This window comes from Scyliorhinus torazame, chromosome 13 (genome assembly GCF_047496885.1).
Source record: "Scyliorhinus torazame isolate Kashiwa2021f chromosome 13, sScyTor2.1, whole genome shotgun sequence".
Lineage (NCBI taxonomy): Eukaryota > Metazoa > Chordata > Chondrichthyes > Carcharhiniformes > Scyliorhinidae > Scyliorhinus > Scyliorhinus torazame.
Genome location: NC_092719.1, coordinates 210,729,597 through 210,745,547, shown reverse-complemented (window position 1 = coordinate 210,745,547; position 15,951 = coordinate 210,729,597). Strand labels below are relative to the sequence as shown.

The following is a 15,951-nucleotide window of genomic DNA, read 5'->3' as shown; positions in this document are numbered from 1 at the left end:
CGTTGTCATAAAATTTACAGTGCAGAAGGAGGCCATTCGGCCCATTGAGTCTGCACCGGCTCTTGGAAAGAGCACCCTACCCAAGGTCAACACCTCCACCCTATCCACATAACCCAGTAACCCCACCCAACACTAAGGGCAATTTTGGACACTTAAGGGCAACTTTAGCATGGACAATCCACCTAACCTGCACATCTTTGGACTGTGGGAGGAAACCGGAGCACCCGGAGGAAACCCACGCACACACGGGGAGAATGTGCAGACCCCGCACAGACAGTGACCCAAGTCGGAATCGAACCTGGGACCCTGGAGCGGTGAAGCAACAGTGCTAACCACTGTGCTACCGTGCCATAAAATGCTGTAAACTTCTATGACTGAATGCCTGCAAAGCATCTGAGCCAATGACAGAACAGACCTGAAGGGCTGAATTGTCTCCTCCTGTTCTTGAGGCTGTTTTCCTCGGGGAGTGGGGGGGGCTGGAGAAACATTGGACAAGGTCCAGAGAGTGCGAGGTGTTCGGACAGAATCCTCTTAGCCATGATGTTTTCGAAACCGAATCCAGGGACCCAGCCACCCTATCTCAGGCTGCCAGGCTCATGTTGATCCCACTTCCTGGAGGACATACGCACGGCTTGGCTTAGAGCCATTGCTCAGCAGCAGCCCCCACCCCCCACCTTTAATTAAGAGTCCTGACACCAAGGGAATTTTCTCTTCAAGCAAATTTCACAGGAAAGCTGCAGGGACTATCGTCATCTGTTTGGGGGTGGTAGGGAGCAGCATTTAAGCATTAGCGGTGCCACCACAGGGCTTGTGCCCTGTGTAAATTAATGTTCCTCAATGTGAGTCCACCACTCTTACTGGACGGCACGGTAACACGGTGGTTAGCACTGCTGCCTCACAGCACCCGGGACCCGGGTTCAATTCCGGCTTTGAGTCACTGTGTGGATTTCCTCCGGGTGCTCCGGTTTCCCACCACCCTCTGCCTGAAGAAATCCCTCATCATCTCAGTTTTAAGGATCATCCATCCCTTCAGTCTGAGGCTGTGCCCTTGGGTTCTAGTTTCTCCTACCAGTGGAAACATCCTTTCCACATCCACTCTATCTCGGCCTCTCAGTATTCTGTAAGTTTCAATGAGATTCCCCCCTCATCCTTCTAAACTCCATCGAGCACAGACCCAGAGTCCTCAACCTCTCCTCATATGACAAACTCTCAGCACTGGCCAGCACATCCTTCCTTGGGTACCGGGCCCAAAATCACTCCCAATATTCCAAATGAGGTCTGACCAGAGCCTTGTACAGCCTCAACAGTACATCCCTGCTCTTGTATTCTAGCCCTCTCGACATGAATTGCATTTGCCTTCCTAACTGCCAACTGAATCTGCATGTTAACTTTTAAGAGAATCCTGAACTAAGAGGACTCCTAAGTCCCTTTGTGCTTCTGATTTCCGAAGCCATTTAGAAAATAGTCTATACCTCTATACTTCGAACCAAAGTGCACAACCTCACACTTTTCCACAATGAATTCCATCTGCCACTTCCTTGCCCACTCTCCTAGCCTGTCCAGTTCCTTCTGCAGTCCCCCCTGCTTCCTCAATACTACCTGTCTCTCTACGTATCATTGTATCATCGACAAACTTAACAACAATGCCCTCCGTTCCTTTTTCCAGATCATTAATGTATATCGTGAATATCTGTACATAGTGATTACATATCTCTCCGAGTAACAATTGTGCATGTTATTGTCAGAGCATTTTCAATTCAGTCCCTCTCAGCATTTAATGAGTGGATTTGACAGCAGCAAATATTCTGGCAGCTACAGCAGAGCCAAAACAAGTCTATTCAACTCTTTGGTGGAAAGTAGTAAAACAAGTTATTTTGGGTGAGACAGTCTGAGACCGGGGTGGGTTTTGAGTCATAACCTTTGCAAATATTGATGTAAGTATCCTAGTTGAAGCTTCTCCCATTGGCTTAGTAGGAAAATGTACTTATGGCACAAATTGTTTATCTCCGGAAGTGTCCAATGGATGATCCATTTCGGACTCTTCCTGAGGTCCCCAAAATCTCAGATATCAGTCTCCGACCTGTTTGATCCTCCATGTGATATCAAGAAATGGCTGATCGCACTCTTTACTACCAAGGCAATAGGCCCCAGCAACATCCCAGTTGTAGTACTTGTGCTCCAGAAAGAACCGAGCCCTGAGCAAAGTTCCAACAACCATCTTTCTGCTAAGTCGGACTTCCAAGCGGTGATTCCCATTGACTTCAATTTTGCTAGGACTTCTCGATAATCACACTCCGTCAGCCGCTGCCTTGATGTCAAGGGCAATCACCATCACCTCTTCTCTGGGTGTTGGAGCTACAACACGGCAATCTGCCCGAAAATGTGAATAATTCCTTTGCTATGGCCTGCCCCAAAAAGCAGAACAAATCCAAAGGACCAATTCACCCCCCAATAGTCTACTCTCAATCATTAACAAAGTGATGGACAGTGTCACTCACATTGTTATCAAGCGGCACTTACTCAGCAATAACCTGCTTCTCGATGCTCAGCTTAGATTCGGCACCTCATTACAGCCTTGGTCCGAACATGGATAAAAGAGCTGAATTCCACTGGAGATGAGAATGATTGACCTTGACAACAAGGCAGCAGGTGACTGAGAGACATCAAGACTGAAGTCAATGGGATTCGTTGGTTGGGGTCATACTGAGCATAAATGTAATTGCCATGAAACCGTAGCAATGAAATGAATAAATCGTTAACAGTAATTTCAGCGAGAGAACATGGTTGCATGGGTTCCTCAGGATAGTGTCCTAGGCCCCAACTATCTTCAGCTGCTTCACCAACATGGTCAGTGGTGGTGACACTCACTGATGATTGTACTGTGTTCTGTACCATTACCATCTTCTTAGATACTGAAGATGGTTGGGCTTAGGACACTACCCTGAGTAACTCCTGCAGCGACGTCCTGGGGTTGAGATGATTGAGCTCCAAACAATCTCAAAGATCTTTGTCACATCCCCTGAGCAATTAAACAGACAAAGACAAGGTCCCAATTCCACCTCCAGTCAGTATAATTGATTATAACATAAGAAATAGGAGACGAACAGACTATACACCCTACCCAGTCTGCTATGCTAGTCAGTATGATCACAGCAGATCACTGGCTTCAATCGCATTCAGGCACCCACTCCGCATATCCCTCGATTCCCTGAGACACCAGAAATCTGACTATCCCAGCCTTCAATATAATCAACAATGGAGCATTCACAACCCTCGAGGAAAGAGAATTCCAAAGATTCACATCCCTTTGAAAACATTTCTCCTCATCTCCGACCAAAATGATTATTATCTTAAGATGCTGTCCCTTGTTCTAGATGCCCCAGCTAGGGGAACAAGATGTTGACCCTGTCAAGACTTTTCAGAATCTAGTACGTTTCAAAGCGATCATCTCTCATTCTTTGAAATCCAGTGAATATAGACCCAATTTATTCAGTCTCCCACCCTAGGACAATGCTGGCACTCTCAGGAACCAGTCCAGTGAACCTTTGCTGTACCACTCCCAGTCCAAGTTTATTCTTCCTTAAATATGGAGACCAAAACTGCGCACACAACTCCAGTTGTGGTCTCGGCAAAACCATTGCAAACAAGGCCAACATGCCAGTTGCATTATTACTTTCTTGCTAACTTTGTGTTCCTTTTTTGAGTGCACCTCAGTCCCTCTCAACATAAGATTTACAAGTTTCACACCTTTTTAAAAAAATATATTCTGCTTCTCTGTTCTTATGACCAGTTAAATTACTTTTGCCCTCCACCCACAGGCTAAGAAAGGAGAACAATAGCAAGGTTCCTACTGCTGCTTGGTGTCTTCTGCCTCTTGCAGATAACTGGGCATATATGTATGGACATTGGGTGAGAATGTTAGTCAATACGCTGCAGAAAACATACACCAAGCAATCATCGTGTTGGATCACACGTGGAGGAAGGGCACTTGGGGGAGTTAATGAGAGGATTTGAAATGAAAAAATGAAATGAAAATCGCTAATTGTCACAAGTAGGCTTCAAATGAAATTACTGTGAAAAGCCCCTAGTCGCCACATTCCGGCGCCTGTTCGGGAAGGCTGTTACGGGAAGGTTGGTTGGTGTGTGGCGCTGTGCCACAGCCCAAGGCAGTGCTTTCCAACCAAGAAGAAGCAGTGAGAGAAACGGTGGGAGCAGAGACACAGTCAATGGAATTGGAAGTACATTCATAAAGACTTAGCCATTCAGCGAATGCCAAGTCCCTGAGCCAGCCAGCTTTTTCCCGTCCTGCTGTGTTGAGTGTGGATAGGCCTCTGCCACGTTCTGTGGATTGAGCAGTCCTCTATGATGAAGTGCACAGTTTTTCTCACCCCCACCGGCACATAGGAGGGCTGGCACTAATGCTTGGAGGTTAGCCAAGCAGGCACCATGGCTCTGGCGAGAAGCGCAGAAAACACCGGCACCTGGAGCCTATGACAGCCCAACCCAGCCCAGCCCCCTGGAATAGAGCCTGAAGGAAATGACATGGTTTTATTTTGATGATTATTAATTACCAGACACTCCTAAATCATTCAAAATGCTACAAGAGGATGTATTGCAGAACATGTTTGCTAAGCGCTTTATTAAATTTAATTACTGCTTTGGCAAAGTGTATGATAAAGACCGTCTGAAAGAGGGTGCAATGGTGACATGTGACAATGAGATCACACCACAAATTCAGCTCCAGTTTCAGCAGATAGATGTGAGCATTTAATAACAATACAAAACACTAAAATGTTGACACTTCACATTGCAGGAGTTTCTGTGGCACTTTTGACCAAGGGAGCAGAGCTAGGCCCAGTCGTAGCATTACACTTCGATTGTGGGTTCGAAGTTTTGGCTTGCGTCTCCCTTTGAAAAAAAAAAAGTTTGAAGCATTTCTGAGCAAAACTTTCTCTGGTCATTTCTAGTAAAGTGTTATTTCACCAGCTCAGCCGGTGAGGTACTTCAAAGTTGAGCAATAAATCAGCTGTGGCTCACTTGGCAGCACGCTTGCCTCTGAGTCACCAGGTTCAAGTCCCACTCCTGGCCTAGAGGGCAAAAATCAAGGCTGACACTTCAGTGCAGCACTCCCTCCGTGCTGCACTGTCGGAGATGCCATCTTCCTAATGATACGTTAAACCATGGGCCCCGTCTACTTGCTCGGGTGGATGTAAAAAATCCCACGGCACTATTTCGAAAAAGAGCAGGCGGGATATCCTGATGTCCTGGCCAATATCAGTCAACATTGCAAAAAATACATCATCTGGTCATTACCACAGTGGTGTGCATGGGAGCTTGCTGTGAGCAAATTGACTGCTGTGTTTCCTAAACTGTGTTGAGCTGTCCAACTACCCTGAAAAGCGCTCTATAAATGTAAGTCTTTTTATTCAGGAACAAGAGCACTAGTTGACACATTCTTACTTTCCCACATCCCCTTTTCCTAGCAGACGGAGATTGGTTGTTATATTTGAACTTACCTTCCAAAGACATACCAATGTCGGATGAAATCCGTCTGATCTGCACAGTGAAGTGCACTTACCAAATTCAACCACAAGGTGGAGGCCCAAAGCAAACATGGTCCACACAGCAGCTTGTTTTAACAATACATCCAGGACTGAGGTTCTAATATTTACCATGTTTTTCCTTCGCCGCAAGATTGCTAAATGGTAAAAGTGGATCTCAGTCACATTTCACACCAAATCCCGTTCACCCATCGCCACCGTGCTTGCTGACCTGCACTGGCTCCCGATTTAGTAGCAATGCCAGGATTGGCCCCCTAAACCTCCATTTCTCTTTTGAAATGCTCCTTCAAACCTCCCTCTTTGCCTTGATGTGACTCGGCATCAGCTTTTGTCTGATATCGCTCTTGCGGTTCTCGGAGAAAAAAAGCCAAATTTGGGTATAATCTTTCTACAAAGTTGTCCTCTCAAAGTTTCCGCCCATATTTCCGAGTGTTGGTATCAGCCGAGCCACTCTCAATTTCTGTCTTTCGTTTTAAATTATTATTCCCTGAGATGCAAAGTAATTGTAAGTAACCCAAGTCTTCAAATGGTTTCAGGTTCCTGAAGATCTTGTCGAAAGATTGTTGTTGGAGTACCGTCAGCGCCACTACATTCAGAGCTGCAAGCAGATGGACAAGGGGCTGGTGATTCGCCTGGACCATCCTGCCCTTTTCATGCAAGTCCTGAGCAATCTCCCTCTCTACACCAGACCTTTGAAGGCCCCGTCGTCAAAGAAGAAATGTGTGATTCTGAATTGCGCAGCTTTGCAGGGGAATAAAGGACCTGAATCGCTTACAGTTAGTCATTTACGAACTATCCTTCTGGTCGACCATCTTGCAGTATTGTTACGGCAGCAGGGGTGAGTTTTACTTAAATAACCTTCTCAACCTGCTCACCTACAATGTTCACCTTAAGACTTTTGGTCTGTGGAACTTTAGCACTGATTGTACCCTGCAAGGCAGAAGCTCCAAGCTGAAGCTAATATTTAAAAACACTTTTTTTAAGATAAATCAAGACAGTCTAACTTCGTTCTTGTGTAAGTTAATGCAATCTTTGTGATTATTAATCCATTTGAACAGCTTCATTCATTTAAAATGGTTATTAGCTGCATTGAAACACCACTAGAAACTGTTCATAAACGGTTAATCAGTTTACAGAGTGCACAAGGCTCGAGGACCTCCAATACCCAGGGCACGACATTTCAGACTGGTGCATTCAGGAAAAGAGGGGGAGGAAATGTGATACTTCGAGGCCCCGTCACAGCTACAATTATCCTTTACCTCTGGTTCTATTCCCTCCCTGTTTGCTCGCAGTCACATAGTGTGCAAGTCTGAGTCTCTTTTTCAGTCCATAGAGGAGCTTAAAACTGCATATCCTATCCACCAATCATACTGTTCATTTTGATCGCCTATGATCGCCTGCCCCACAAGGCCCTTGTTTTAATCACTTCCAACCTCCCAAACTCTATTTGACCCAAACTTCAGTGTCTGACTCAATCTCGCACTGAATTTAAATTACAAACTGCCTTGGCCTAATCTGCCTTTGCAGACGCCCGACAACAGCTCATAACTCTGCTTCTCTGAACCTGGTCCCTTGTACATCCCCATCCCTCTGCACCGACCCGCAGGAAGAGCATTCAACTATCTCAACCCAACTATCTAAAACTCCTTCCCCGAACCCCCCCCCCCCCATCATAAAGCTCCATACCTTTGATAGCATCAAAAGAAGTTATAATTGAAGTTTTCTGTCACTGCTCAATGTTTGTTTCTCTAAAGCGCCTGGTGACAGGTTCTGTAGAAATGTACATTCGTGTGTAAAAACTATTTCCACTACTTGGATTAGGGGACCTTGGGTTGGATTAGTTGTGGGAGGCAGTGTTTCGGAAAGTCACTGGTCAGTAATATTCTGTGTTGGTCCAGCCTTCATTTCCTTGTCAATTGAACGTCTCTCACTTTCAACCCACCGTTCTTCCTTCAGCTGCGAAGTGCACACAACGCCAAACCTTTGCCAAAAAACCTCCGCCTGCAACCTCCTGAAGTTATTGAGAGTCGCTTGGCCTTCCACCTGGCCAACCACATCCAACGAGGGAGGAGTTTCCAACCTCAAGAAGGTTTTGTCGGAGTCTGTTTATGCACAGCTCGGGAAGTTCGATGCCCCTTCAGACCAGGCACATAACACGCTTCCGAAAGACGTTGTGTTCAAGGTGCATTTAAGACAGTTTATGAAGGAGAAGGAATTAGGAGGTTATGATGCCAACCTGGACATGGCTTTGGGTAGGTCCTGACTATCTTTTTTTTTTTAAACGAGGAAGTTTGAAAATTCCCATTCCTAATTTTTCAGTAAAATGGGAACATAATGAATCAGAACAAAATTATGTGGAAGCTGGACATTCCCATATTTTCCTCTTGTATGTCAAACACGATTTTCTAAACGTACTAGTTAAGTCAGCACTATACAAAATATGGTGGGTACGCTGCAACTTGCATATTTATCCATGTAATCATCTGGTTGATCATTTATAACATGGGGTGATGGAAATTGCATTGAAATGCAGACATGGAAAGAGACTTATCTACACATTGGAGTGGAGATTTCACCTAACGGAACCGAGGGAATCTTGGTCAGAAACTATTGCTTAAAACCGTTGAGCGGTAAATTGTTCAAACCGGCCGTGGGTGGGGTCTGGTGAGACAAACCTGTCATTGCCTTCCCATTCAGTCCCAGCAAATCCTGCAAGGGGATACCAAAAGTTAACATCGGAATCCTAGCTGGTCAAGCTGAAAAGGTTTACCAGTGCTCAGTACCGGCAAGCTACACACTTCTAACCAGTTCACACTCTAGCAGAATTCCTGTGTGCACTTGATCTCCGAGGCTGACATCTGCCTGCTAAGTTCACCCACTGAGGTGTGTGTCTCTGCGATGGTGAACGTGATAGCCGTAAGCAGGAGTGCTGGGCGATTGGAGGACGATGCTGGTAGGTTTGGTGCTGGGAACCTGCGAGGTGGCACTTTGTGGGTTTAAAGTGACATTCCAGGGACGACGCAAGGCTGGAGTGCCAAGAGGAGACCGGGAAAACTTACCCTTGCTGATCATAGTCGGTCATTCACCTTCCGACACTGCATTCCCATCCTCTTGATCAGGCTGCTGGCACTGACCAATGCTGCCACTGTGCCTCAGGCAGAATTCATTACCTTGCTGGAGGGCCTCCTGCCAACACAAAGGTATATTATTGCCCGCCTCTCCTCCAAGGCATCCAGCCTACGGGTGAGGGCCCCCTCCGTAAATTGAGGAGCTGGTTTCCTGGCTGCCATCTGCCTGGCTTCAATCAGATCAAGTGCCGTGGAATCGCTTAAATGCAGCGTCCCCTTGATTGAAGTGCTTGGATGACCCCCCTCGGGGGCAGGCGAATCAGACACTTTTTGCACCTCAGGGGGGTGTTTTTCACGTGGGGGGGGAAAAAAATCAAAGTGCCTGAAGATTACAATCCGGATCGCGCTGCCGATGGGAATTGCACCGATTTTCTCGCTGAAAATAACACTGCCGTTTTTTTGGGAAAGTTAGGACAGAGAGAGAGGAGAAGTGGTTGCAATTTTCTCAATCCTGGGAAAGAAGAAACCGTACAATAATTATTGATTTCAGTACAGTGAGGACCTGTTTATGGGATTGTGTAATTAGAACCATAGAATGGAACCATTAAATTCCTATAGTGCAGAAGGAGGCCATTTGGCCCGTCGAGCCTGCACTGACCTCTGAAACCCTTCCCAGCCCTATCCCCATAACTCCACCTAACCTGCGCATCTTTGGACAGTCGGAGGAAACCCATGCAGACACGGGGAGAAAGTGCAAACTCCACACAAACACAATCGCCAAGAATTGAGCCCGGGTCCCTGGCCCTGTGAGGCAGCGGTGCTCACCACCTTGGAGCTCAGGAGGGTCAAAGAGGAAGGACGCTTCAGAGGAGCAGCAACTATAGCTTTTGTAAAATACAAAGAATGGCTGCAACAAGAAGCTGGAGACAAGAGAAAATCAAACACGTCTTTACATTTTCTCAAGTACTGATCAAATCTCACTGCAAATTTAATGGGCTGAACTGTACATTGAGTTTAAACTCAGCTATTACGTCCTCCGTAGTTACAACATGAACCAGCACAATGACACAAAGGCCTCTAATTTATAGATACAGAATGGGTATCGAGCCGATGGGGAGTCTGATACGATTGTGAGACTATACTGAATGGGTCATTTAAAAGTGTAAAGCTAATAGCTAGGGCGCATCAATTGTTGTGCATGCGATCTAAGAAAGGTATTTACTTTTTGGCACTGACAGATGATTTTAAAAAATATTTTCTATTCTTTTTCACATTTTCTCCCAAATTTACACCCACCAACAGTAAACAATAATCAGTAACAAATATGTCAATCCCCATATCAATAACAACAATCCCATCCTCCCACCAAACATTAGCCCGCATGTTCACACAAAACAAATGACAAAAAGGAATTAGGGATCACCCATAGTCGCCATTAACACACACAGCCCCCCTCCCCCCAACCCTTCCACGGCACTAACGGATGTGAACTAATATATTTGATTCTACTTTGTACAGTGCAGGAGGAAGCCCTGAGGCAGATAGCAGAGCTTCAACACATTGTCTTACAGGTCAGTGAAAGCATAGCTTCCTCAAATGGAGCACATGCTCTAAAGTCTGAAATGTGCTGATCCCGTTCTAATCTACAAGTCGGTTTGCTGAAGGACACCCCCTTGTAAAACTCCCTCCACTGGTTCAATGTCAGCCTCAGAATTTTGTCATTGTGATATTTTCTGTTTCTGAACCAGCTGGCCCCTGTGGCTTACTGAGAGTCACTAACATTCGGTGTTAAATTATGGATAGTTTTGTCCCGTGAACTACCAAATGATGGATGGACATGTTCATCCCGCAAGAGAGAGTTGCACTCCGTAAACTGTGCAAAGTGGCAGCACCTTTTTGGTTAGATGTGGTGCCTGGCACTCTGGAAGAGGATTAGATTTGTCAAAGTAAAAGATTTTTAAAATAGTTGATGAGTAATCAGATTCATGGTAATTGGCAAAAGGTGGTAATGAGGATTTTACTTGTGCAAAATCAGATTTCTGAAGATCTGGAATGCGCTGCCTGAAAGCATGGAGGAATCAGATTCAGTCATAATTTTCAAAAGAGAATTATAACAATGATCTTTTATCGGGCAGCACGGTAGCACAGTGGTTAGCACTATGGCTTCACAGCACCAAGGTCCCAGGTTCGATTCCCGGCTACAGTCTGCACGTTCTACCCGTGTCTGCGTGGGTTTCCTCTGGGTGCTCCAGTTTCCTCCCACTAGTCCCCGAAAGACGTGCTGTTAGATAATTTGTACATTCTCAATTCTCCCTCCGTGTACCCGAACAGGCGCCGGAGTGTGGCGACTAGGGGCTTTTCACAGTAACTTCATTGCAATGTAAGCCTGCTTGTGACAATAAAGATTATTATTATATCATTGTCACAAGTAGACTTACATTAACTGCAATGAAGTTACTGTGAAAAGCCCCCGTCGCCACACTCCGGCGCCTGTTCGGGGACACTGAGGGAGAATTCAGAATGTACAAATTACCTAACAGCACGTCTTTCGGGACTTGTGGGGGGAAACTGGAGCACCTGGAGGAAAGGGAAAGCAGGGATATAGGGAATAATTGTACAGCCCTTTCAAAGAGCTGGCATAGCTCTTTGAAAGGCTCTAAGTAGAATAAATTGAGAGGTAAAGATGTTTTAACAAAATCACCAGAATGTGTTTTGTGCTTTAGGAGGATGCTGAGGAGTATCTGGTGATCCATGTGGTGGGCTGTGAGGAGCAATTTCAACAGCAGAAGATTGACCTACTCTGGCAAATCCTGGATAACGGGGATGATCGAGTGACTCAGGTTGGTTCGATGGGTAAAGATAGGCTGTATTATTGAATGGTAGATTAGGCTCGAGAGGCTGAAGGGCCAAGGTAGAACCACTGAAGGTTTCCATTCGAACATAAGAGTCCATTCAGGAGCTCATCCACTAGTATTAGAACTTTCCACGCCTGGAGCCTGGAAGCCGCATCCCTTCCACCCCGCCTGGTAGGTTATTCCAGTCACGTGCGATTTGCACCGTTTCTTCAGGTGTTTGAATCAAACTATTTCTTTTGGCCTGCGCAATTAGACAGTGGGTGAATATCGAAGTGAGCTTTGTGGATGTGCAGATCAAGCTTTCAAATCACCAGGTTAAATTTGAATTAAGTGGAGGACTTAAGTAGCACGGCAGCACAGTGGTTAGCACTGTTGCTTCACAGCTCCAGGGTCCCAGGTTCGATTCCTGGCTTGGGTCACTGTCTGTGCAGGGTCTGCACGTTCTCCCCGTGTCTGCGTGGGTTTCCTCCGGGTGCTCCGGTTTCCTCCCACAGTCCAAAGATATGCAGGTGAAGTGGATTGGCCATGCTAAATTGCCCTTAGGTTAGGTGGGGTTACGGGGATAGGTTGGAGGCATGGGCTTAAGTAGGGTGCTCTTTCCAAGAGCCGGTGCAGACTCGATGGGCTGAATGGCCTCCTTCTGCACTGTAAATTCTATGATGACTCACAATACCTATTTCAGTTTAAAGTTGCCAGGTCAAGAAATTCAAACTGTTCCAAAACTTTAGTCACGCCCTCTGCTCTCTCAAAAATGAATGCAATATTCATAATTTGGCACTGAAATGACCCCTGACTGTGAAGGGATAATTGGTGTGGCCCATGAATCACCAAACCGCGACCCAACATGTTCGAAGCAGTTTTATTCTGTAATTAACTTGCGGGTGCTGGATTCCAGTACGTGGGATATTTAAAATACATTTTTCTTTTACCCATAGAGGCACCTCGTGTGTGGGTCAGTGAAAATAACTGGTGAAAACTCGCACCTCAGCGCTGTCCAGTACTTCCAGTAAGTCACCTTTGCAGCTAATCGGCACAGAAAATAAGAGGTGCCACAATGCCGGCTGTCTTTTCCCATTACTTTATCCGTGTTTAAAGCAGACATGCCTTTGCCTGTGTAATGGATTAAAACCACTCCAAGATTCTTTGTACACAATGTCAACAAATCTCCGGGTGAACTTTTTTGACATTGAAAATTATGCTGGGGAATATTTGCTCTCCCCAGATCACAGCCAAAGTTTCTGGTTACCATCACATTGCTGTCACATACCCTACATTTTAACAGTGACTGCACCACAGATGTAGTTATACATAGAACATACAGTGCAGAAGGAAGCCATTCAGCCCATCGCGTCTGCACCGACCCATTTAAGCCCTCACTTCCACCCTATCCCGGCAACCCAATAACCCCATCTAATCATTTTGGTCACTAAGGGCAATTTATCATGGCCAATCCACCTAACCTGTACGTCTTTGGATTGTGGGAGGAAACATAAGCACCCGGAGGAAACCCACACAGACACGGTGAGAACGTGCAGACTCCGCACAGACAGTGACCCAGCAGGGAATCGAACCTGGGACCCTGGCGCTGTGAAGCCACAGTGCTATCCACTTGTGCTACCGTGCTGCCCTTAATTGGCTATTTGTGGGTGGCAATGGTGGCACAGTGGTTAGCACCGTTGCTTCACAGCTCCAGGGTCCCAGGTTCGATTCCCGGCTTGGGTCACTGTCTATGCGGAGTCTGCACGTTCTCCCCGTGTTGGTGTGGGTTCGCTCCGGTTTCCTCCCACAGTCCAAAGATGCGCAGGATAGGTGGATTAGCCATGATAAATTGTCCCTTAGTGTCCAAAAAGGTTAGGTGGGGCTACTGGGTTACGGGGATAGGGTGGAGGTGTGGGCTTAGGTGGGGTGCTCTTTCCAAGGGCCGGTGCAGACTCGATGGGCCAAATGGCCTCCTTCTGCACTGTAAATTCTATGATATAGAGCACTGTGGGCTATCATAAGGTTGTGATTGCTGCTGGGTGCTATGTAAATGTGTGTGTGATAGCACTTTTCATAATCTTTGTGACCGAAGAATTGAACCATGATAGAAATGGGAAAAGGAATAGACCATATGGCCTTTTGAACACAAGAAATGGGAGCAGGAATTTTGAGAGAGAGCATATGGCCCATTGAGTCAGTTTCTTTTGAAGGAAGTAAGAGTGCAGTAGATTAGGTTACATTCCAGTAAACCTCGTTCAAAATAAAAGTTTCAAAATGCATGCAGTTCTCTTCCATATGGCCGTGCATCTGAAAACTGCAGATCTCTGAGTGCCCTACCCCCTGGAGCTGACAATTTTGTGTAATACTAAAGCGAGTGCTGTATTGTCAGAGGTGGTACCTTTTGGTTGAGGCAAAACCGGCCACATCTGCCCGTGTGGGTGGATGTAAAAGATCCCAAGGCACCATTCGAAAAGTGGAGGAGTCCCTGCCAACAGCATTCCTTTGTCTCATGCTGTTTGTGGCATTTTGCTGTGTGTACATTGACTGCTGTATTTCAAAAATAATTATTTGGCTGTGAGGCGCTTTGGGACGTGAGGACATTGAAAAGTGTTATGTTAATGAAATGAAATGAAAATGAAATGAAATGCAAGTTATTATTGCCCAACAGCACACAAAAGGCTAGGTGCTGCACGTAAAAGATATCACACCAGATCCACTCTATAATCCCAGATTTAAAAAGTAGTTTATTCTCAATTTTGGAATTAATCTGGTGAGAGGGCAGAGAAGAGAAGCAGAAGGAAAAAAGGAGAGTGAATTATTGGGTTTAAGACATATTTAACTCCAAAGTTAGGATTTTAAATAATTCCCCAGTTACCACCACACTGCTGGATGTAAAACATAAGCATCTATGCTCTGTCTCTACAATATGTCCGGTGTCCAATGGATCATCCCATCAGTTATAATATCAAATTGGCAACTGCACTTGGGCTGCATCAATAATCGCTTATTGTCCCAAGTAGGTTTCAATGACGTTACTGTGAAAAGCCCCTAGTCGGCACATTCCGGCGCCTGTTTGGGGAGGCTGGTACGGGAATTGACCCGCGCGCTGCATCACAAGCCAACTGTTTAGCCCACTGTGCTAGTTTTATCATCAGTTTTATGATTTGTACTCATGCCCATTCAGAATTGTATTTCATAATTAAAATGGCCGCGAAGAGAGTTTTCAACCTGGTTTCCTGAGATAAAAGCCCAGAACATCATTTGACTCAATATAGTACCAAGGCATTGTGTATTGGTTTCTGTATAACGTGTCACTTCAGCACAATATTTATAAAGGAAAAGTGAATTGATCAGGACCTATTTCAGCTTTCATAAAGCCAAAGTCTTCACGTCTCCCCACGTTAGATCTGAAGCTCTATGTCCAACCGAAGATGCACCGAAGTCTACTTTAACGTGCATGTCTTTTCTGTATTGTTACGACACCCTGGGCTAGTGCGAGGTCAATTCCCCCCCCCACCTTGTCACAACCCAAGTGAATTAATCAATAATTCTTAGAAAAATACCCAAAGTCTTTGGCCCTTGGCTGCCCAATAATTACAGTCACCAGGTTTGTAAATGTAAACACAATTACTTTAAATAACAAGAACTGTAACTAACTATGCAGCAAATACAACTGGTTAATTATTATCTAATCCCCTTATTAACTTGCCCCGCACCCTCTACATGCACATACAAGACAGACAAACACAGAGGGGACGAAAGAGGTAAAAAAAATCATAAAAGGGAGAAGAGTCTTGCTTCAGATGGTTGTATCCATCACCTTACCCCTCTTCAAACTCTACTTTAAGTCCATGGCTTTACCACACATTCATTCAGGGCTCTGTAGTTTCAGAAATACAGCTTTCTGGAGAGAGAGAGAGAGCATGTGTCCTGGTCTTTGTTTGCAGCCTGTAATGGTTTTCCTGTAGATTCATTCATTCAGGTTCTCTGCAGTTCCAGAAATACAGCACTTTCTGGAGAAAACACGGAGGAGAGAGATAAAGTCCTTGGCCCTGTGCTTCCGGGAGTTGAACTGAGTTCCTTGGGACTCTGAAAATCATTCCACTGGGACAGGATCCAATCGCCACCTGCTGCCAGGCAGAGTACGGTCTTTTGGACCAATTCATTGCCCCCCCACCCCCAGTCAGTCAATCAAGTAGAGTCCCACCCCATCTCTCTCGCTGGTGCCGAAAAGTCTGAAGCTCCTGTTCAAACTAGCAGAGTATTCCCTCCTGTAAATCCAGAATTCCTCATTCCCTCTGCTGCTTGATTGAAAGATACATGTCCATTAATCACTCATGGATCAATAATTATAATGACAAAATAAAAGAAAAGGGAAAGAAGGCAATAAGCAGGAAAGATCCTTGCAGCATCTATACCCTTAAAACAGCTTATATGCACTACACGGCAGTACTGTCACCATCTCCTCCTCCAAAACTTCCCTTTATC

General features: G+C 45.6%; 1 protein-coding gene across 5 annotated transcripts in view; it reads left to right on the top strand.

Moving 5' to 3' along the window:
- Positions 1-15,951, top strand: part of dalrd3 (DALR anticodon binding domain containing 3) — a 108,824-nt gene that overhangs the window by 74,125 nt on the left and 18,748 nt on the right. For all 5 annotated transcript variants that reach the window (XR_011934226.1, XM_072473017.1, XM_072473016.1 and 2 more), the window contains exons 2-6: positions 6,098-6,399; positions 7,518-7,813; positions 10,148-10,200; positions 11,353-11,469; positions 12,420-12,490. Coding sequence is in view for 4 of the 5 variants with exons in the window: in XM_072473017.1 (XP_072329118.1) it covers positions 6,098-6,399; positions 7,518-7,813; positions 10,148-10,200; positions 11,353-11,469; positions 12,420-12,490 (839 nt within the window). In the remaining variant the exon portion in view is untranslated. The remainder of the gene's footprint in view (positions 1-6,097; positions 6,400-7,517; positions 7,814-10,147; positions 10,201-11,352; positions 11,470-12,419; positions 12,491-15,951) is intronic.